Raw genomic sequence first — 23202 nt, forward strand, 5'->3', positions numbered from 1 at the left:
ACCTGTTAATTAAGTCAGCAAATCCTTCCATCTTTCACTACTATATTCTGTCATTCAATTTGCCTTAATTTATTTTAACCTTATCTTACCATAAAGTACCTTAAAGCTTAAGACTTAATACTTATTTGTACATAACTCCATATTATTTCTACTAAAGCCAAATAGTTTCCTTCCAACGTTTTTCCTAATATTCATTAATTTTACACTAATTTCCAAAATAAAACTTTAAAAATTTTCTTCCAATCTTCATCCAGCGTCTCTTTTTCCTGGTCTCGGGTTATGTCAGTCCTTATTGTCCTTTTCTTCTGGTCCATCAACCTGGTAATCTTATGTCCGAGGCTCTTAAGTCTCTTCCATGTCCCTTCTGCAGATCTTCTTCTTGTTTATACTTGCACTTTACCTTCTCTTTTGTTGATCTCTTTCTTAGTTTCTTTCCTTTCTCATTGAAGAGTAGATCTTGGGGATGTTCCAACTTGAAAATGTCTCCATCTTTCCTCAAGAAATCAGCCCATTCCTCATAGTTCCATTCCCCACAGTCAACAGCGTAGTCCAGAGGATATTTAAAGACATGCTTCAAGGACCCTTCAAACTTAAGGGCCCCCACAACTCCAGATCTCCCCTGGCCTGCTCCAGGTTTAACCTTCAACAACAACGGCTTATGCTCCTGTGGGGCCTCAGGCTTCTCCGTTTGTATTGCTTGAAGTTCAACAACAACTTCCTCCCCTGTCTTCTGCATTTGCACTTGCTCCATCAAATCAGGTTCTTGAGTTGGCTCCTGAGTAATTCCTGTATAAATATTCACTGTTTGTCCAAAATTTTTAACTGCAACAGTCATCAAATCCATCTTCTCATGCAACTGTTCTAACAGGGCGCTCGTCTTGCAAAGAGCAAGCACCAAAATTTCTTCCAGAAACATTTTTGTTCAAGGTCACAGTCTGTTCCCAGGATCCTAATCACCACAGCTGGAAAAACCCCAGATCGACTCCAGCAACAATTTAACAAACTCCCTCTAGAGGAGGCAGTTTCTATTTGTATCCATCTTAAAAGCAAATCCAACAAAAGAAAGTTACTTTCACTTGAATTTTTAGTTCCTTTTAAATGCAAAGGGCAACATTGAAGATAATTTGTATCTCTTCTTTAGCTATCTGTCAAAAGATGTTTCTTTCACGGTCAATGAACTTCGCCAAAAGTCTCTGTCTCTGACACCCCGTTCCCAGGTTTGAGACAGTGGAAATTTATCATTCTTTACTCTCTCTTCTGCAGGTATAAACAGTCAAATTTCCCCTCTTTACTCCTGCTTCAAAGAGGGGTTTGGATGGTGAAAACAGGAGGAATTTTAGATCCTTATGAACAGCTTTTCAGACTTTAGCTTGCACAATTTTTGCTTCGGATTATTTACAAAAACGGAAGGCGGACTTCCTGTTTAGAACCTTCCCGTTTGAATGTTTCTTAGCCCAATTTTCCGTTCTACTCACAGGTACTTGTTTTAGAGTCCAATTGTCCACAGGAAAAAGTCAGCGCTCTCCGGCAACGGCTGTGCAGCTTCACTCCGTAAAAATAGCGGTCGATTCAAGACACCGCGCCACTCACCCCCACGTCACTTCGGACCCCCCCAAAAGGAGTTTCCTTGCGTGTAGGGGGGGCGCTCCTGGTGTCAGCCGAATCCCACGTTCCCAGGCTTCCTCCGCCTGGGATTTTTAAGGGGTCTCCGCCTTCGCCGCGGCGGCAAGACCCGATTTTTGCGGAGCGGGTTCCTCTGAATCAGAGGAATTCCGCCATTGCCGATGGCGCTAACCCGGAAGTCTCAATTTTGCTAGTTTCAAAGACCAGGCAGAAATAATCACCTAGTTTTTTCTGGCTTCTCAATGAAAACCGTGTGTGTGCACATATATACAGAGAGACATCTATATAAAAAAATATTTCTAAAATTTATATCTTGAACCTCATCATCATAGATATCCCAGGGCCAGAAGCAACAATATAGTAAGATATAGTAAGATATAAGATACCATTAAAACAGTCCAAACAAGTAATTATAATAGAAAAAAACATTGATCAGTATCTCACTGTGCAGGCCCTATACATACATATTCAGAGGGCCAGGCAGAAGAGAAAGGTCTTCAGCTGGCAGCAGCCAAACCTCATGGGTGATGCACAACTGGGCTGCCATTACTGAGAAGACGCTCTGGCGAGTAATAGATCCTCTGACCTTACGTACTGATGTTAATCCAGAACTGCCTCGCAGCTGATCACAAAGTGGGATGGTCTGGGAAGAGGCCCCAAGTTGTGTGGACTTGAACTTTGAAGTGAATTGGTTCAGGTCTTCCAGGGCTGGTAGTACATGATTCTGTGCCGAAAAGCCCATTAAAACCTTGTCTGCTGCATTTGGCACCACTATCTTAATGTAGAGCAAATCACAGTAAGTGGCTTAGGCTCCTCCTTTCCCCAGCTGATGTTTCCAAAAAGGAAATAGGGTCACAAATACTTTCTGCCCATGAGCGTAGCCAAGGGGAGGCTACGCTTAGGTTCTGCCCCCCCCCAACAAAAGCCTGCCCACCCCACAAAAATCCTGACCATGTATTTTGCTTCACATAAAACTATGATTCAGCCGTCACCCTGAATTGCCTAAGATCCAGGACAAAGCATCAGCTTCTGGACCCCCCCCCCATCAATTCTGCCTTTGAAATCTCGGTAATGTCTAGGAAAATCCAGGCGTGTGGCAGCCCTAGTTAAAAGAAATGGAAAAAAGGCCCCAGGCTGTCTCTATTACCAGTTTAACTTCATCCACAAAGCACAGGAAAGTTGCTTTGTGGTGTAATACAACTCCCCTGAGAATACAGTGGGTTTAGGGGAGCGTTCTGAGAGAGAAAGAAATGGCACAGGAGAAGGGCCAGAACTGAGCTCCAGTGAGATCTGGCTGGAAAAAAAGCCCTTGTGAAGAGTGTGAACTTTTACCAAAAAATCCCTGGCTGGAATAGTTCTATAGCTGTGAGACCCTCAGTGTTGCTCAGCTGACCTCTCAATCTGGGGATATTGCTGATTTAACTTTCAGTATCGTCTAGAGGATTAATAAGCATATTTCTCTGGAATTGACACAGTTGTTTATCCAGTTGTTGTGATGCCTCCAAACGATAACACCACCAAACATTTCTATTTCAAATTTGCCTCCCCATCTTTTTAAAGAACTGCTTTGTTGCAAGTTTTCTGAGCATTTTGTTTACTGAGTTTGTTGCAAGTTTTCTGAGCATGTAATCCAGCCCTTAAAGTCAAGCCCTCCCGAAGCATCTTGCAGGTGAAAAATGTTTTTAAAAAACAAAACTATAAACACAATATTAATTCCAGCCTTTTCCATGTTGACTGGCAAAGTGCTGTTGATGTGCCTGGGGGGAGGAGAGGTCCATGAAACAGTTGGCATGGGGCTGGTGATGCCCCACTTTTCTGAACTGTTTGCCCTGCATCTCCTGGCAGAGCTGCCATTATGTCACACTATATGGTCCCTTCCAAAGCCAGAGTTTTGTCTTTTTAATATCTTTTTTTCCTGCTAAAGCACAATTAAGTGAAAGTAAAATGAAATTAAAATAAGCAAGCAAATGGTAGAATTGTACTGGCTGCAAATAGGAAACGAGTCATTAAACAGCTAATGTCAACAGGCCCAGTGACTTGAGTTAAACGGCCTGTTTCAGTTATGCTGGGCGGGGGGGACAGAATGGAAGGTAGCAGGAAATGGCTGGTTATAAAGGGCTGATTTTGTGGGATAACCAGCCTCATATAACCAAGATGCTTAAGTCTATGCATGCTTAAATTAATATGCATGAAGGGGCTAAGACCACAGAGTAAGCTTCCCTGCCAGGCTTAGCTCCCTTGGGAAGGACTAGGTAATCCAGCTTTTGTTTTCTTCCAGTCTACCTGAGAAATTCAGTACGTATGTGGGTAGGTCTGAGCTGGTGAGCTGGTTGCTCCAAGCTCAGACCGCAAGTCTCTTAACAAGCCTCTCTGGAGTTGATCAACCTCACCACTGTAACTAAGCCAAGTTTTACTGCCTGTGCAACTTTTTCTGAATGCTGTATGGAAAATCACATGAGAGTTTGTAAGTAAACCATGGTTAACTTACCAAATATCTCGTCTTTTTCTATGTTGGGGGGAAAGGGAAACTTCGGAACTCACAATAGCATATTTTAAAAGTCTAACAACCTATATTTCCATGCTTTACTTTGCTGCATAATTTGTGATTTTAAATCTCTGCAAGAGTTCTCTCACCAGGAATACTTGCCCCAAACTTGGATCTTGGCATCCAGGAATTCTCATTTTATATCTATTTTTTCCCCTTGAACCAACAGATTTCAATAATGCTGGCATTACTGAAGGCCATAGCAAACCAGGAGATCTTTGCTGATTAAAGGCTGCAATCCTAAGCGTTCTTCAGGTTTTTAATGAAAATGGTCCCCAAATCTGCTGCCCCATTCATGGGTGATGGAGGCAGCGGGATTGTCAATTTCAGGAAGAGTTATTTCAAACTGTTTGAGGAATGAGGGCACACTTACTGTTGGCAGGTAGCTTTAAACAACAACAACACCTTTTTAAGTATTAGTGGTGAAACACATCAAGCCAGCTATGCTGGCTGCCATGGTTCTCCTTCAGATGCCCCTGGAAATGATGCTGTGATGTCAAGACATTCTGAGTGAGAAAAATGGCAGCTACTTAGAATCATAGAATCATAGAGTTGGAAGAGACCACAAGGGCCATTGAGTCCAACCCCCTGCCAAGCAGGAAACACCATCAGAGCACTCCTGACATATGGTTGTCAAGCCTCTGCTTAAAGACCTCCAAAGAAGGAGACTCCACCACACTCCTTGGCAGCAAATTCCACTGTCAAACAGCTCTTACTGTCAGGAAATTCTTCCTAATGTTTAGGTGGAATCTTCTTTCTTGTAGTTTCTTGTAGTTTGGAACCATTGCTCCGTGTCTGCTTCTCTGGAGCAGCAGAAAACAACCTTTCTCCCTCCTCTATGTGACATCCTTTTATGTATTTGAACATGGCTATCATATCACCCCTCTTCTCCTGGCTAAACATGCCCAGCTCCCTTAGATGTTCCTCATAAGGCATCGTTTCCAGGCCTTTGACCATTTTGGTTGCCCTCCTCTGGACACGTTCCAGTTTGTCAGTGTCCTTCTTGAACTGTGGTGCCCTGAACTGGACACAGTACTCCAGGTGAGGTCTGACCAGAGCAGAATACAGTGGCACTATTACTTCCCTTGATCTAGATGCTATACTCCTATTGATGCAGCCCAGAATTGCATTGGCTTTTTTTAGCTGCCGCGTCACACTGTTGGCTCATGTCAAGTTTGTGGTCAACCAAGACTCCTAGATCCTTTTCACATGTACTGCTCTCAAGCCAGATGTCACCCATCTTGTATTTGTGCCTCTACTTGCCATCACAAGGAACTCCATTGCCATGACTGATAGAAAAAAGAAAGAAAATGGGTGAGGCAACAGAAAGAAGAAATCACCCAGCTGCCAACTGTAAACCTCCCCTCCCCAAATATTTTAAAACATTCCCATTTTAGGTGTCCGTTTCAACAGTGGGGTAAAAGAAGCATTTTGAGTTTAAAATCTGAACCATCAAGTTTTTGACACAGCCTTATTCCCTGTCACTAAATGGGCCTGGCTTATGAGTGAACAGGCATAAGAACATACCCACAGGGGCATACATTACAGGACTGTTACTGGACTAAATCTATAGTGCTATGTGGAATCAGAGTTTTAATTCTATTTCCAGTTGAATCCAGGAGGCCAATGCCTCCACAATGCTAAAATGTCCTGACACGGAAGTGACCTGGATACATTTGAGCTCTCAAAAAAGTATGCTTTAAATCTGGCGGCTGCAGCAACAGCAATCATAATCAGTTGGCTTCACTCTTCCAGGTAGAAACAAAATTCCGAAGTCTTAGTTATTGCCCTCTTTGCCTATGGTATAGAAGCAGTTAACATGGTGCTCTCCAGATGTTGTACTACATATGGGACTTAGTTGACCTTTGCGATAATGTATGACTTGGGGGGGGGCAGGGTATTTTCAGTTTCTCTATAGCTTTTAGTACCATCCACCATTGTATCCTTCCAGACTAGCTCTGTGGGATGGTTCAACAATGGTTCTACTACTGTCTTGAGGATCTGCTGTAGACAGTAGTATGGGGAGACTGCTCTTTGTCCCCTTAGCAGTTATGGGGTTCCACAATGCTCTTTAAAAATATGAAGCCATTGGGAGTGATCCTTAGTGGGTTTGGAGTGTTGTGTGATTAGTATGCTGATGATGAACAACTCTTTTCTCCATCGCATCTGAATCAGGTGTGCCTGGGCACAGTGGTGGGATGTGTGACTACAAATAACCTGAACTTGAATCTTGGTAAGAAGGAGGTTCTGTAGGTGAGCTGTTCTAAGGTCCAGAAAACAGTTCATATGCCTGTTCTGCATAGGGTAGCACTCCCTCTAAAGCTGGGGGCTCCTGCTACATCCATCTTTGTCTCTGGAGGCTCAAGTAGCTTCAGTGGCTAGGGACTTATCCATACTTCCTCTTGTTCCACTTCTTTCCCCCGGGGAAACTGCTCTTTAGTGCGCAATCAGAGCAAACAACAATCAGGTTTTTCATAGATTGCCATTTGTTCTGAGTTAGAGCTTAAGAGCAGGTTTTCCCTGGAAAGGAGCAGGGCATAGGACAAGCAGAAGTCTGCACAAGCCCTGAGAGTGGCTTCTACCAGCTTTGGTTGGTGCAACAGCTACAGCTGTTCGTAGATCAGGAAATGCTTGCTAAAATGTATTCATGGCATGCTGAAATCCATAAAATGTCAGCCTGTGCTTTCACTGAATATCAGACAGGCACCTACAGTATTGGCATTTTAACCCCTGCTTAAAGCTCAGCCTGTTCAGCTGGGCTTTCCTCTGCAGGGTGGTCCAGCTATCATCATCATCATCATCATCATAGTTAAAAAAAAAAATTAATAATTTATACCCAGACACTCTGGGTGGCTTACAGCATATAAAAACATAGTAGAACGTGAAACATTAAGAACTTCCCAATACAGGGCTGCCTTCAGATGTCTTCTAAAAGTTGTGTAGTTCTTTATCTCCATGACATATGAAAGGAGGGTGTTCCACAGGGAGGGCACCATTACTGAGAAGGCCCTCTGCCTGGTTCCCTGTAACTTTGCTTCTCGCAGTGAGGGAACCAGCAGAAGACCTTTGGAGGAGGATCTCAGTGTCCGGCCTGAACAATGGGAGTGGAGACGCTCCTTCAGGTATTCAGGGCCGAGGCTGTTTAGGGCTTTAAAGGTCAGCACCAACACTTTGAATTTTTCTCAGAAATGTACTGGGAGCCAGTAAAGATCCTTTAAGACCGGTGTTATATGGTCCTGGTAGCCACTCCCAGTAACCAGTATAGCTGCCGTGTTCTGGATTACTTGTAGTTTCCGAGTCACCTTCAAGAGTAGCCCCACGTAGAGCACATTGCAGTAGTCCAAGTGGGAGATAACCAGAGCATGCACCACTTCTGTGGGAAGGTAGGGTCTCAGCCAGCGTACCAGATAAAACTGGAAGATGGCTAACCTGGGCACAGAAATGACCTGCATCTCCATGGACAGCTGTGAGTCCAAAATAACTCCCAGGCTGAACACCTGGTCCTTCAGGGGCAGAGTTACCCAGTTCAAGACCAGGGTGTCCCCCATACCCGCCCGCCTCCTGTCCCCCCAAAACAGTACTTCTGTCTTGTCAAAATTCAACCTCAATCTGTTAGCCGCCATCCATCCTCCAACCACCTCCAGACACTCACACAGGACATTCACTGCCTTCACTGTTCTGATTTAAAAGAGAGGTAGAGTTGGGTAACAATAACAATAATAATAATAATTTATTATTTATACCCCACCTATCCGGCTGGGTTTCCCCAGTCACTCTGGGTGGCTCCCAATAGAATATTAAGAACAAGATAAATATATCAAACATTTAAAACTTCCGCATACCAGTGGCGTAGCGTGGGTTGTCAGCACCCGGGGCAAGGCAAGTAATTTGCACCCCCTAACCCGTGGATTTGCGCCCCCTAACCCTAACCCCCAGATGTTGCGCCCGGTGCGGCCGGCCCCCCTGCACCCCCCACGCTACGCCACTGCCGCATACTGATAAACACCCAGCCCAACCTCCCTGATGATTTTTCCCAGCAGCTTCATATAGATGTTGACAAGCATGAGGGACAGAGCCCTGAGGCACCCCACAAGTGAGAGCCTGGGAGCCTGAACACTCATCCCCCAACACCACTTTCTAGATACAGCCCAGTAGGAAGGAGCGGAACCACAGCATAACAGTGCCCCCAGCTCCCAACTTCTCTAGATGGTCCAGAAGGATACCATGGTCAATGGTATCAAAAGCCGCTGAGACATCCAGCAAAACTAGGGAACAGTTTTCACCTTTGTCCTTAGCCCGCTGGAGATCATCAATCAGCACGACCAAGGCAGTTTCAGTCCTATGATGAGGCCTGAATTGGAAGGGATCCAAATGGTCCGCATCCTCCAGGAGTGCCTGGAATTGTTCAGCAACCACCCGCACAATCACCTTGCCCAAGAATGGAAGATTTGAGACTGGGCGATAGTTGGCCATATTGGCTGAGTCCAAAGATGGTTTTTTAAGAAGCGGTTTATTAACCGCCTCTTTAGGCAGTTCTGGGAAGACTCCCTCACAGAGGGAAGCATTCACCACCCCACAGAGCCCATTGTCCAGCCCTGCCCCACTCGCTTTTATAAGCCAGGATGGGCAAGGATCAAGGAGACAGGTGATTGGTTTCACTCATCCAAGCAGCCTGTCCACATTCTCAGAGGTTAGGGTATTAATTTGAGCTACTGATTTTTTATGTATTTTGTAATTGTTTTGTGGGTGTAATTTGATTGTTGATCTTATGCTACTCTCCACCATGAAATTTTCCTGTAACATTGGTGGTATAGAATTGTTGTATTTATTTATTTTGCAAATATATAATCCTTAAACACTGGCCAAGGGGAATCCAGTAACATCTGGAGGGCACTCTGTTGGCTTCCTCTGCTAGTGTATAAACCAGCTGTCTCCCCAGTGACAGCCACTGACATGTTCCTCTTAGCTGCAGAAGCTCTCTCACCACCAGAAAACATGTGCTCACATGCACGCGCGCACACAAACCTCCCACTGTACAGATCATCATGTCAGACAAGATGCACTCACTCAGTAGCAGCTAGGGCATTAGTGGGGAATAAAGCAATTGAGCTGGGAGCAAGAAGCCTTACAGCTGGTTAACGGAACAGCTGGGGACTAGGATTGAAAAGCAAGCAATTGCTTGAACTCGCCACCTGGCTGGAAACAAAAGCCAGAATCTTGAGTTACTTTCCCAACAATTCCATAGTTAGCTTTGCAGCAGGTCTTTCACGCCTTTCTTATAGAGAGGCGAAACTGAGGCCAGAATGATAATCGGATCACTTGCCGAAGGCCACCCAGATAGCCTGAGGCAGAACAGAGGTTGAATTCATTTGTTTACTGTGTGGCTGTGATCAATGCTATATATAGCTGAGTTTGATTTCCACGCAATAGCATCTTCTTGAGAATCCTGGCATCCTGTTATACGTGGAAGTTTTCAGCTCTTGCATATTTGCTTTTCTTCAAGAGCTGTAGGATTAAATAATGTCTGGCAAGGGCTTCCGGTGGCTAGGGTGGAAGATCTGTTATCCTTCACACTCCTCTGTCCCTAGGCTACGGCTCCTGGTCTCAGGTATTCTGCCTTTACCTACTCCTTGTCAGATTTGAATGTTCATTTCTCTTTGCTTTTATGCAATTAGAAGAGCTTAATCTAGCATAACTCAAAGTGAGTTCTTCCCACCTCTGCTAGTGCTGAATAGAGTGCCTATTAAATCAAATTTAACTGATGCAAACCAGGGGTGGAGAATCTGTTGTCCTCCAGATGTTGCCAGACTACAATTCCCATAATTCTTGACCATTGGACTGTTGACTAGGGCTGGCTGGAGTTGGAGTTCAACAGTACCTGGGAGGTCACAGATTCTACATTCCTGCATTCGACAAAATATCATTTTTAAAAATAAATAACAAATCTGCATAAAATTTGCATTAAAATACATTTGCCTTGGTAAACTTGTGTATTTTATGTTTTCCTGGATTACACAATTTTGGTTTCCAGATTTGCAGTACATTTATAGCTTGTCAACTTGGGAAGGCAGCCTATCTAGGAGAAGGAAAACTCTGATCCTATACTGCCTTTGAGAGAAGAAAAGGCTAAGAAGTAAGCCATACCCAAATCTGGAATGGAGTCCCTAGGAGAGTTGAATAGCGCCTTGTACGCCTCCTTCTGACAATTCCTGCAGCCTAGCTGCTTTCCTTTGGACAACATCAGCGAGGCCAAGAGGGCAGCCCACAACCTCCATACACACTGCCCAGGCTTGTGCCTTATCTGGTGGTCCTGACTGAAATATTTAATTGTGTGAGTTGGAAGAGAGGAAAATGTCATTTAGACCAAGTCCTACACAAAGTAAGACTATCCACCATCCATAGATCACTGCTCAGTGTAGACCACAAGTACACATTCTGACAAAAAAATACTTGCTCACAGATAGCACGAAGTGATTGATGCAAGTAGCGAGTAGTGAATTTGTGTGAAAGAAACATTACCCATAAATTACACCTAGGGAGAAATTCCCTTCCAAGCTCATGGAGTGGGGTGGTTTGATCCGCTATTTTTGAGTTGGGAACTGGGCTTCATGGTCTTAATCTCAAATGACATTTCAGCCAGTGCCCTGTTTTCACACACACATCTGTTTAAATGTGGCTTCTTCTTTGTGGTCTCTGTACAGTCCCACTTAGACAACTCGTTCCTGAGCAGGCCCAAATTTGCAGAATCTTCCAGAACCCTGGCGGTTCACAAGATGCCATCAGGTAGTTTCCCCCACTTTCCTGCCAAATTCCTTCCTGAACCACCACAGAGTGGGAAACAAAAACCACTCTTGTCATCTCACACCCTTTGGAGCACGTTGGGGCTGCTGCTCAGTAGTTTCATGTGTTCATTCATTTCAGGGTGCCCTAGATTAAAAATTGCCCCCTGCTTAGGGGCTCAGTCTCAAACTGAGCTGGGTTTTGCAAACATATGAAGGAATGAGAGGTAGCCAGAACTCTGTATATTGGAAAAGAAAATCACAATCCTTACAATAATAATATAAATCCTGAAAGTTTTTTGTGGGGGCAGGCTAGCGGGGGAGTTCACAGTAGGAAAGGAATGGCTCCTTTAAAACCAGCTAGGCCACAAGCCTAACAAGACTTCATGTTGACAAGGAGTTAGGCTGAGAGACACAAGAGGCTTGCTACATCAGCGGGAGAAAGGGGCTTCCAGTCACAGAACAAATTAGAATGGATATAGGTACTGAGCCACACAGCCTTGCAGTTTTGCTCCACTGGTGATCCAGCCCTCTTGCCCCCTTTTTGCTTCCGAAAAGCTCAGACACATCAGTTTCTAAGATGACGGGTTGTCCGTGGCCAAGCCAAGAGATTTTTTTTTTTAAGTCCGCCAAGTCAGATGCGACAGTAGGTGACAATGATTGACGAGCCTGACATGGGCCCACATGATGATCAAAAGCCATCGGAGCGCAGCTGAGGAACAAGCAGTGAAAAGCAGCTGGAAGGGGGGAGGAGGAAGCTGTTTGAGGGGTGAGGGAGGCATCGCATCAGAGCGGACGCCCACATGATGGATAGGGAGAACGGAGAGCTACTGTAGCCGGCTATCTTCTGTTGATAGATGGAAGAGGCCAAGGTAGAGAATGGGAGCTGTGTTGCCTGTGGCAGACTTGGCAGTGGGGGGGGGGGGTGAGGCAGTAGCAAGACAGAGAAGTGAGCAATATAAATTGAGATTGATAAATGGTCCATGTGGTCAGAAGGTGATGAATAAGCTCGATACTGCTTAACCCTAGACTTATCTAAGTAGGTTATGTATGTTTTATAACACTGTGGTACTGCGGGGCTGGAAATTTTGACTGGTTCATCTGCGTCTTGAATTATGAAGTGGTAGGGGGTTATTAAAATCTACAAGTCCCACTCTCTGACTCCCCCGATTGTAGCCAAATCATGCCGCCAATAGCCTTCTAAAAACAGTAACCGAGGGAGCTGTTGCAGAAACAAGACCCCCACCGCCCCCTTTGTAATTTGAGCTCTGTCTCTTTCCATAAAGGTGGTTATGTAGATTCATCATTTTGGGTGATGGAGGGAATATGTAACCTTACATTCAACCCAGTAAGTAAGAAAAGACGACAGTGATTCTCAGCTTGTTGGCATCTGTCCGTCTCCAGAGACAATGGCTGGGTTAGGCTGGGTTGTGCCCTGGGGCACAAGCCTGGGCAGTGTGCATGGAGGTTCTGAACTACCCAGATGACAAGACCCCCACCACCACCACTTGGCCTCACTGATGTGATCCAAAGGAAAGCAGAGCAATAGTTTTGACAGCCGCTTGGCAGCAGGAGTTGCCAGAAGGCACCACCCACCTGCCTTTGGGACTTCTCAGGTCCAACATTAGGGTTTTCCATGCTTGATGGTTCTATGTTGGGTGGCTGTTTATTTTTATCTCTTCACTCCAGAGGTGATATGTACCGTAAACACTCTTTGCCATACAGTATTTGCTCTGTGATAACCCTTTCACACATACAAGTCTTTCACCTGTTGTGGTCATGCATGGATAAACCAGCAGCACATAGAAAGGTCAAAACATGCAACACAGCCTTTCCCAATGTTTGTCAAGCCCTTCTCTTGATCTGCACCCACTGGAGGAAATTCCACAACCTCAGTAAGCAGCGTCTTATATTAAGGGAGAATTCCCTTAATGGCACAAAGCTAGTTGGTGTAAGACAAACCAGACAAACCAGGAGCTGGCTGAGCTGTCTTAAGCCTGGCAGAGAGAAATCAAGCTTTTACAATAGTGTTTCAGTTACACCACCCTTTCTGCCCTCTTAATTTACCCTGGGTGGCCAGGTCACATGTCCAAGCTGAATGGGCTTAGGTCAGGATCTAGCCCAAGTCCCCACTCTCTGGTCCTGCCTCTGCCACTCCTCTGGAGTGCCCCATTATCAGGACTTAGGCTGCCTTGATATCCACTGGATTTGGCTCAGCTGGCTGGGTCCCAGCTGAGCTGAACTGGGGAAAATATGCCGGCATATCTCCAGCAGAGCCAAGGAAGGGGTGTTATACTGGTGTATCCCAGCTATGCTTGGAACCTCCCAGCTCAGCCAGAGATTTGCTGGATCCTAACCCCACTCATGCTGGCAGATCTTGCTATATTTTGCAGTGGGCTGCTACCAGACTAAATAAAATTTAGTCAATGAATCATATAAATTAATCAAGCAAGTTGATTATGAATAAAATAAATTTTGAAGTAAAAACTGCTAATTATAACGGTAATAACAATGAGATTCCTGCATTGCAGGGGGTTGGGCTAGATCCCTCCCAACTCTACGATTCTATGATTCTAAGTCATATTACTGTTTTTATTAGATGATGCCTGGTCATGTTGCAGCAGGCACCACCTTAGAAGAAGTATTTCATCTTTGGAAACAAAGTGAATTATTTTAGTTTCACTTCACAGTGCATTTTCAGACAACCTGTTTATTGAGCATTCATCTGGTTTGTTTGCACAAAGTTCTCATGGAAGTCATACAACTCCAGCTGTTTATTGGGCATTCACCCTGATCTGTTTGCAGGGAATTTATACATTGTTTCTTCAAGCAATGGTTATTCCTTATTTTTCTGTGCTCCCCCCACCCCATCACTTCTATTACCACAAAAAGTCAGGTGGGGTTTCTTTAGAAGTGGGTTTGTTGTGCATGTATGCCAAATCTATGTGTTTGAATCCCACCTAAAATAGCAACAGTTCGTTGGAGAATTTGGCAAGGAAGATGTTGGCAAAGCCAAAGGTTTGTTTGTCAAAGAATTGAAAGAATGGAATGAATTAAGACTGAGAACTGCTTAGCTGGAAGGTGACTAAGCATAGATAGCCAGCCCTGAGATTACCGGATGATATGTTTTTAGCTGAATCTGTTTTTATATGCTTTTAACTATATGCTTTTAACTGTAACTGTTTTTAGAATGTTTTAACTGTTTTAGAATTCTTTGTTTTTTAAAAAAAGAAAATTTGTGGGTTTGTTTACTGTCCTGGGCATAAACGAACTAAATAAATGTACACCATCCTTGGAGGAAAGCTGGGATATACATGGAATACTAATAACAATGATGTGCTGCTAGAGAATTGCTGCAAGAAAGGAAATTTGGAAAACAGTGCTCCATTTTGTTTCCATACTTGTTCTCTGTTGACCATGTGGTCCAAAGGGTGGTCAGGGTAGGATGGAACATAACCAGAAATCCACAGTACTGAATTAGTGTTTCGAGCAAAAGCCCCTCAGCATATGTAAAAAGCAATCATTAAAACACACACACAAATGAGCAGATGTGGCTCACAGCAGGGAGGTGCAGATTTCTATGGGAAGACAGAGTAGAAGATGTGGAGGCCTTTGTTGTGGTCCCTTTGGCAATCTAAGTTAGATATTCATGTTTGGTGAAATCAAAACCAGCAAGCAGATTGATTGCTAATTACACAAATCAGCATATACTATTCATTAATCTGTGTTATGCATGTACTTGGGTACTTTCAGCTGGCTACCCAAGTCCAAACTCACCCTTGGAAGGGTGTCACCTGCTCCCTAGTGGCAAGGGAGAAGGGTGGAGGAAGTGGTGGGTGTAGCATTGTGGGACCTGCTGGCTGGTCCTTTTGGGTGGCTAAATGTTGAGCTCATGACCCATCACCCTCACAGAGGCCCACGTGCAGAATTAGTTACTAACCTGCACAACTCATCATTGTCTTGCTGTTGCAGTATCCTAGAGAAATTATGAGGAAGCTTTAGTTGTGTAGAACATAGTGGCCTGCTTCTGGTGAGCATAGCGCAGCAGGAATTGCATATGTGCATCAGAGTGCTGTGGAATGGGTGGCTTCCATCTTACCTTCTGGGTTAGGGGTGGGGGAAGCTCAGGCCCCCTCTGGCCTTTGGGAATCTCCCCAAGCAACTGGCCCTGCTCCAGACCCTAAATCATCATTCATCCTGATTTACTTGCCAAAGCTTACACAGAGGTTAGATTATATATTTATTGAGCATTCACCCTGCTTTGTCTGCGGGAAAGTTATATGACAGTGAACGTTTCTCCTGCAATTGTTCTGATTTGCTTGTGGGTGTCTATATGTTTTCCTGTTAATAATTTGTTCATCCCACACTTTTCAACTCCTTTCTACATCACTTTCCTAACTGCAAACAGTCCGTTTCTTTTTTAAAGCGGCCCTGTTATGCTAGGGTGACAAGAGCCCTTTAATCCATTGTAATTGCACATACCTCCTGATACGCACCTATAATAGAATCATAGAATTGGAGAGTTAGAGTGGACCATGAGGACCATCTAATTCAACCCTCTGCAATGCAGGAATCTCAACTTAAGCATCCATCCAACCTCTGCTTAAAAACCTCCAAGGAAGGAGAGTCCAACACCTCCCAGTGGAGTCTGTTCCACTGTCAAACAGTTCTTCCTGTAAAGGAGTTCTTCCTAATGTTTCATTGGCATCTCCTTTCTTGTACCTTGAATCCATTTGTATGAGTCCTACGCTCCAGAGGAGAAAACATGTTTGTTCCATCTTCCATATGATAGTCCTTTAGATATTTGATATACTATCAAATACTTTAGATATACTATCTCCTCTCAGTCTCCTCTTTTCCAGGCTAAACATACCCAGCTGCCTCATAAGGCCTGGTTTCCAGACCCTTGATCATATTGGTTGCTCTCCTCTGCACAAGTTTCAGCTTGTCAACATCCTTCTTAAATTGTGGTGCCCAGAACTGGACACAGTATTCCAGGTGTGGTCTGGCCAAGGCACAATAGAGTGGTGCTATTACTTCCCCTGATCTGGACACTAGACGTCTCTTGATGTCTTTAATCCCTCCTGCAAAATAGTGGCACTCTGGGGGTGCCTATAGTTTGCTTGTTGTTTTTCTTTGCCTAATTTACATACATTTTGATATTTTGCTACCCAGATTAGGCTGAGTATTTGTCCTCATTTGCCTTTTATGAAACTCACGGGCTTTATGGGTCAAACTAGACACTGATCTTCCTATCCACAGTGTTATTTTCCTCCCCCTTGTCTTTGTTTTTGAAGTGTAGGAAATAAATTCGTCCTGACAAAGGAGGTGTTGCAAAGATGAAACATCACACGTGAAAACACTGTCCTTTATTTCAACATGTACGTGAAGACACCAGCCTAATTTGGGGCCTTGGGTGCTAGACTGGTTTTTTCTTTTATATATAGGACTTACGGGTCTGCTTTCAAATGTAGTCAGAAGGTTAGGTTTCTATTCAGGGTTCTGGAGTTAGGACTGGCAAGTTGGAATGATGTGTGTGTGATGTGGAAACTTTGTGGGCATGTGTGTAAGTGTGATAAAAAGTGAGAACCAGAAGGAAGGGCTGCTAGACTGTACTTGCAGCTTTTGAAAGGTTTGGGCTTTTTGTTAGGGCTGACAAACAGGTACTGGTCACCAAGCCTGAAAACTCCCCAAGAGACAGAGGAGTCAGGCCAGGGTCAATAGCTTTATGTGACCAGGTGGCCTGTTATTAGCCCTTTTGGATTGTCTGGTCCCTGCCAAGTTTGTGGTTGCAGCACCACTCTCTGGCCATCAGTAGTGGTGGCACTGAAGCACAGTGGTGAGCACTTTGACAATTCAGACAGGCTCTCCCTCAGGGTAGACTAAAACCCCTTTTCTCTGATACCTTCACCTTCTGGGTGAACAAACTTGTTGTTTGTAACTTGGAGAAACATTCAGACACAATTCCCACACCTGAAGCAGTACTGCCTGGAGGCTATACCATATGACATTAGTGGATTTGTAGTTTGACTCTCAGAATACCTCTGAGTGGAAAGTAGGTCTGTCTTCCTCCTCAAGGTCCTTTAGAACAGCTCCTGCCACCTCTGAATATGGGACAGTGCTCTCAACAGATGAGGTGTCCACAACCCATTCTGTAGAAGGACTTAAATACTTAGCAACCTGCAGAGCACGGATATAATGAGGTCACAGGCCAATGCTTCCTCTAGCACAGTGCTGACAGTGGCTTTCAGAGTCTGATCTGGAGGTCTTTTTAAGTACTGGTACCCGAGGTCCTTTAACTGCAGGTGCCAAGAATTAACCCTCTTCAGGCAGCATGATCTGTCCCCATGGAAGCAGTGTGGTGTGTGGCAGAGCAGGGATATGCATGCTAAGCTCTGCTTTCGTCCCTGTCACCCTCTGCAAGTTGAAGGGGGCATCTCCAAAGCAAGGTGCCTCCTGTACTCATGGAAACTCACCATGTGATTTAGAGCCCAGTCTTCAGTAAGTACAGGAGGCTTCCTGCTCTCATGGAGGGCAACAGGGAGGAGCTTAGTGTGCTCCCCCCCCCACTCTCCCCCCCAATGATGCTACTCACATGTGAATAAACCCCCAAAGCAGACTAGGGATAGAAAAAACATTTTTGTCAAACAATTGCATTATAATCTCTGTGCTATCACCTCTCATGCAAAAGCAGAACCCAAAGGTTCCATTCCCCAGCCTAGCTCCCTACTGGTGTTTTGGGATACAAATCAACTTTAATTTTGCAGCCTGTGTTTGCTGGTATGCAATTGAATCCCACCCCCCAAATAGTAAAGGTCTGGAAGCTCCTTGTGTTCTTGCCAATTTGCTTTATATGGGTTGTAGACCTCCCTTAGCAGTTACAATGCTCAGAACTTCATGAGATTGCACGTTTCTGTATATTTCCTAAGTGAAATTAGCAGGATAGGGAAACAGCATTGTTATTATTTAAAGCTGCATTTTTGTGCCAGTTCATATGCCCATTTGCAGCTCACAACAGCTGTAGTTTTTAATTTTAGGTTCATTATACAATTGTAGAGCTGCTAGGGATTCAGTTCTCTAACGGCAAATCTACCTCACACTTTCTGAAACGATATGCAAACAGAAACAGCCACCCTTCAAAATCCACACTTCTTCAATTTTTTCAATGCAATTCTCTAGCCAAGTGGTGTGTACAAAGCAAAGCAAAGCAAAGCAAAGCAAAGCAAAGCAAAGCAAAGCAAAGCAAAGCAAAGCAAAACAAAGCAAAGCAAAGCAAAACAAAACACCGAACACATACTAGGGTAAAGTGTGCATAAAATGTATTACATTAGGAAAAATTGCTTTGCAAAAATGTGTATATTAAGCAAAAATGCATACAAAATTGTGTGTATCAGGATAAATTTACACAAAAATGCTGTTGAATTTTCATGAGGACATTTTAAGAAATCACAGACTGATGTGCAAATGTGGAGCACTGATCTGAAGAGTTTAAAAAAAAAAACAGAAACAGAGAGAAACCAAATATTTACAGATTCACACATTCCTAAGAACTACAGGCTGAATGCAGCCCAGGTTTGGATTCTGGCTTTGCTGCAGCTGATCCTGCATTTGAGGTGATCTGTGACAACATAGCAAAAGCCAAATTCAGTCTGTGGTGGCATGCCCAAAAAATTGCTTCATCAACATGGACTTGCCATCCGCTGAACCAACTGGTTATGAGAATTAGCTCTAGTGAGGCAGAGGAGAGAAGATAGTGGCATACAGATAATGGAATCCTAGAACAGTAGAGATGGAAGGGACCCCAAGGGTCACCTAGTCCAACCCCCTGCAATGCAGGAATCTCAACTGAAGCATCCATGGCAGATGGCCATCCAGGCTCTGCTTAAAAACCTCACCACCTTTGGAGGGAGACCCTAGAACAGCTCTTAATGTCAGAAAGTTCTCCCTGATCATAGAATTGTAGAGTTGGAAGGTACCACAAGTTTAGCTGGAATCTCCTTTCTTGAAACTTGAATCTATTGTTTCGGGCCCTACCCTCTGAGAAAGAGAAAACAAGCTTCCTCCCTTTTCCATGTGACAGCCCTTGAGATATGTGAAAATGGCTATCCTATCTCCTCTTAGCCTCCTCTTTTTCAGGCTAAACATTCCCAACTCCCTCATTTCATTAATATTGCTGCTTAGTTGGGTAGGTTGTGTCTGCAGCTGTGGAGAATTTGTTGATCAGGTGTGGGGAACTTGTGGCCTGCCAGATGTTGCTGAACTCCAGATCCCACCATCCCTGACTCCTGGGCCATACTGGCTGGTGCTGACAAGAGTTGGAGGCCAATATCTGGAGGGCACAGGTTCCCCAATTCCGGCTTACAACGCAATCCTAAGCATGTTGCCTCAGAAGTAAGTCCTACTGAATTCAGTGGGGCTTACTCCCAGGTAAGTAGGGTTAGGATAGCAGCCTTAGAGGTGGATAAGAGGCCTCTCGGGCCCTGCTCTTGCTTCTAACAAAAGGCAACTTCCCCCACCTCCATGCCTTGTTTTTCTCCCCTCCGCAGCATGAAGTTCACACCAGCTGCCCTCTCAAGAGCGCACAAGGTTTAATTAGTGCTCTCCAAACGCCTGTGACGAAGGATGCAACATGAGGTTAACCCATGTGCAGCTGCCAGTGGCTGCTTGCTTCTTTCCCAGGGGGACTTCTGCTTCGATTCCTATTCCCTCCTTTCCCAGAAGAGAGGCAGGCAGCAGGACCACAACCCTTTGCCGACCCTGGAGGATTCACAACTCAGCTCCAGTAAAAGCTGAGACCTCTTCCAGGGCAAGGCTTCTCCCATTCCTGCTTGCTTATGCTGGAGACTAGAGCCCCCTAACAATGCCTGGCATTGCATCTTCACACCTGCCTCATGAGTCAGCTCCCCCCTGCATGCGGTTATTGCCCAGGGAGGCTCCATTTTTCCCAGGCACTGCACACTACCCCGGGGTGAGGGCAGGGGCTCTATGAGTCAAGCAGCTTGTCAGAGCTTTTTTATAACAATACAATTAGGGGCCTTCTGCACTTCCCAGCTGCATGGTGTGCTGGCTGCCCTCCTACCTGCCTTTTAATGACCCTCAGCACTTCCCTGAGCAGGTGTTAACAAACTGCTGAGCGTATTTTCCACACTGAATGCTGAGAAGCAACTGGGGGGGGGACTGCTTAGCAAACAGCACCTTTCAGGCATGGAAGAGCAAGGACTCACCCCCACTTCTGCTTGTCCCATGCCTAGAAAGCATAGGCCTGGGCTGTTTCTGCTTGTCCTGTACTTTCCAGGCACGGGTCCAAGGGCTTCTGTCTTTGCACGGCTGCTTTCCCCTGGAAAACCCACTCTTTAAGGCTAAATCAGAGCAAACATCAATCCAGAGAAAACCTGATTGAAGTTTGCTCTCATTCAGTAAACAGCGGAAGTGCGGATGAGCCCTAAGTCTCTTTTGGGTTTGTGGTAGGCTTAAATTTTGTCAGGCTGTACGCCTGGACCTATTTTCAGTGTCCTGGACTCTTGAGCATGTTTGGAGTGCCCCTGTTTCCTCATTGAGGCTGTGTACAGTGGTCGCTTTTCATTTTAAGAACTAAACTGCCAGTAGGCTGGAGCTCTGTTCCATTGGCATAGCCAAGATTTTTGTTGGGGGGGGCAGAACCTCAGTTTGCTATGTATTTTTATTGATGGGGGCCAGCTGCCCCTCCCTGCCGCTCCCTGGCTATGCCCATGATCTATTCCCTCAACTTATGCATGGATATTAACAGATAAACAGTGGTCATGGAATCACACCTGCCAACCCCCAACCCCAAGCTCCTGCAAAAATTCTTCTTTCTCCAGAGCTGTGATGTCCTGCCTTCTGAAGCAGAATTATCAACATATAGTCATCAGCACATCAAAACAAGTCAATCCACCCATCACATTTGTATCTTGCTGTTCCTCCAACAAACTCCGTGGGCACCTTGAGCCGACCTACTTACTGAACGTTCATCCTGATTTAGTTTACGAAGACGTTGGATTATATTGGTCTTTATTGAGCATTTGTTCTCATTTATGTGTGGAGTGGTTATGCAAGAATAATTATTCACTCTGCATTTGTCCTTATTTGCTTGCAGGGTCTTTATACATTTTCCTGTTAGTAGTCATTCACTTATCTCACATGTTTCAATTCATTTCCCTGTCATTCATCCTAACAGCAAAAAGTCTGCTTCTCTTTTTTGAACTAGATTTGTTATGCTTGGGTGAGTGAACACTTTAATCCACTTTAATTGTGCAAACCTAAATTTCCAGGACACATTTGAATCCCTTCTGCAAAATAGTGGCAATATGGAGGTGGCTGGTGTTGCTTACATGGAGGCTGTCCTATTTTATCCTCACAACTCTACCCCCCCCCCCCGGTTAGGCTCAGAGACAAGGATTTATCCAAACCTCCTCTTCGCCCCGCCAGACGGACAAGCTGGGCATACTAGCCAAGTGAGCAGTTGAACCGTGCCTCCTTATATTGCCAGTCTGATTGCTCTCTACATTAGAATCATGCTAGCTATCAAATCAAAATTCTGGGTATCAAGAACAGCATGTTAGAGCAATAGAATTGTGCACCTATTGTTACATTCCAACCATTCAAAAATCAGAATTTGTGTACACACACACACACACACACACACACACACACACACACACCCCTCCATCCAGGAAAGAAAAAGTATGATTACAACAAGAATATGTTCTAGCCAAGCAAAAGCCCTTGAGAGGGTGTGTACTAGGGCCACTCTGGGGTGTGTGGCTTGAGGGAGGTGCATGGCCCAGACCCAAGATGGTGGGCCAGGTGGAGAGGCCTGGAGGTTCACATCAGCTCTGGGTCTTGAGGTTCTCCACTCCTGCTGTACATGATGGAGGAGAGTGTGCCCCATTACAAAAACTCTCTGAGAGCCTCATGGGTTGTTGCGGACGTTTCCTCCCAAAGTATTTCACTTTTGCCTTTCCCCCACCCCAACACACAAAGACAAACAGCAGATGCATTCTGACAAATCCACTTAGACAACTTGCTATTTCCCTGACTGTTTGGGTGCAATGAAATAGCAATTGGCCCCTTTAAAAATGTTGCAGTGGAAAACCGCTTGGCCCATTACATAACTGATGTTTTTCCAATATGTCCATCACATCCAAAAGACCTCACAACAACCTGTGAAGTAAGTTAGCCTGGAAGATGATGCCTACCAGACACCTGGTGCGCTTCAGGGCTGAGTAAGGAATTGAACCTGGGTTGCCCTAATCCAGTGCTCTAACCACTGCACCCCACTGACCCTGGCCATGCTATGTGTGGCTGAATATATAACCGCTTAGGGATTTTATTGCTATTAAGCAGTAGGTAAAAGTTGTGAAATAAATAAACTGTATGGGTGTATGTATATCCTTTTTTAAAAAATAATATTTATTACTTTTAAAGCTTACAAAAAAGAAAAGAAAGAAGACAAAAGAACAAAAAGAACAAAAAAGAGAAAAAACAATACAATACATAAACAATACAAAACACAACCTTAACAAATTAAACTAACACAATAAACTAAACCAAACAAAAACAATTTAAAAACATACATCATACCTTTTCCATATTTTATCTTTCATTCCCTTGTATCATTGACCTCCTCTCACCTCCCTCTTTGTATTCCACTTCCATTAATTGTTTCAGCAATTCCTTTCCAACTTTCTCTATTTTCTATCATATAAATGTTTTAATCTTATTTCCATTAAAATTAGTATACTTATTTAAGCTTAACTCCTTATAGCATTTCAGCTAAAGCCATAAAATTTCATTCCAACATTCATTCCAACATTTTTCTATCACTCATTAATTTTACAATATTTCTATATATAGACTTTAAATTTCCAATCTTCTTCCACCATCTCCTCTCCCCAGTCTCGGACTCTACCAGCCACTTCCGTCAACTCCATACAGTCCATCAACCTGGAGATCTTATGTCCGAGGCTCTTAACTCTTTTCCACGTCCCTTCTGCCAGTTTTCTTCATATTCTTTGATGCTAAAGAGCAGATCTCGGGGAAACTCCAATCCAACGATACTTTTATTCCTTCCTCACAGTTCTTATCAAGCAGCTGGAGATTTCCCAGCTCCACTCTTGCAACAGTTTCAAAAGCTCCCTCTAGAGGGGAACAGTCTCCACTTGTATCAATCTTTTCCAACACAGATCAAAAAGTAAAAATAGTTTCAATTTTCAGATACTTTTCCTCCCTTTTAAA

General features: G+C 44.3%; 1 protein-coding gene across 3 annotated transcripts in view; it reads left to right on the forward strand.

Moving 5' to 3' along the window:
- Positions 1-23202, forward strand: part of NXPH4 (neurexophilin 4) — a 97895-nt gene that overhangs the window by 58418 nt on the left and 16275 nt on the right. Inside the window, exon 1 of one of the 3 annotated variants that reach the window (XM_081851822.1) lies at positions 10951-11716. The exons of 1 other annotated variant lie outside the window; for it this stretch is intronic. Coding sequence is in view for 1 of the 2 variants with exons in the window: in XM_081851821.1 (XP_081707947.1) it covers positions 11805-11819 (15 nt within the window). In the remaining variant the exon portion in view is untranslated. One more of the 3 variants, XM_081851821.1, reaches the window with a different exon arrangement.

The sequence above is a fragment of the Podarcis erhardii genome (assembly GCF_964252035.2).
Source record: "Podarcis erhardii genome assembly, chromosome: 2".
NCBI classification, from domain to species: domain Eukaryota; kingdom Metazoa; phylum Chordata; class Lepidosauria; order Squamata; family Lacertidae; genus Podarcis; species Podarcis erhardii.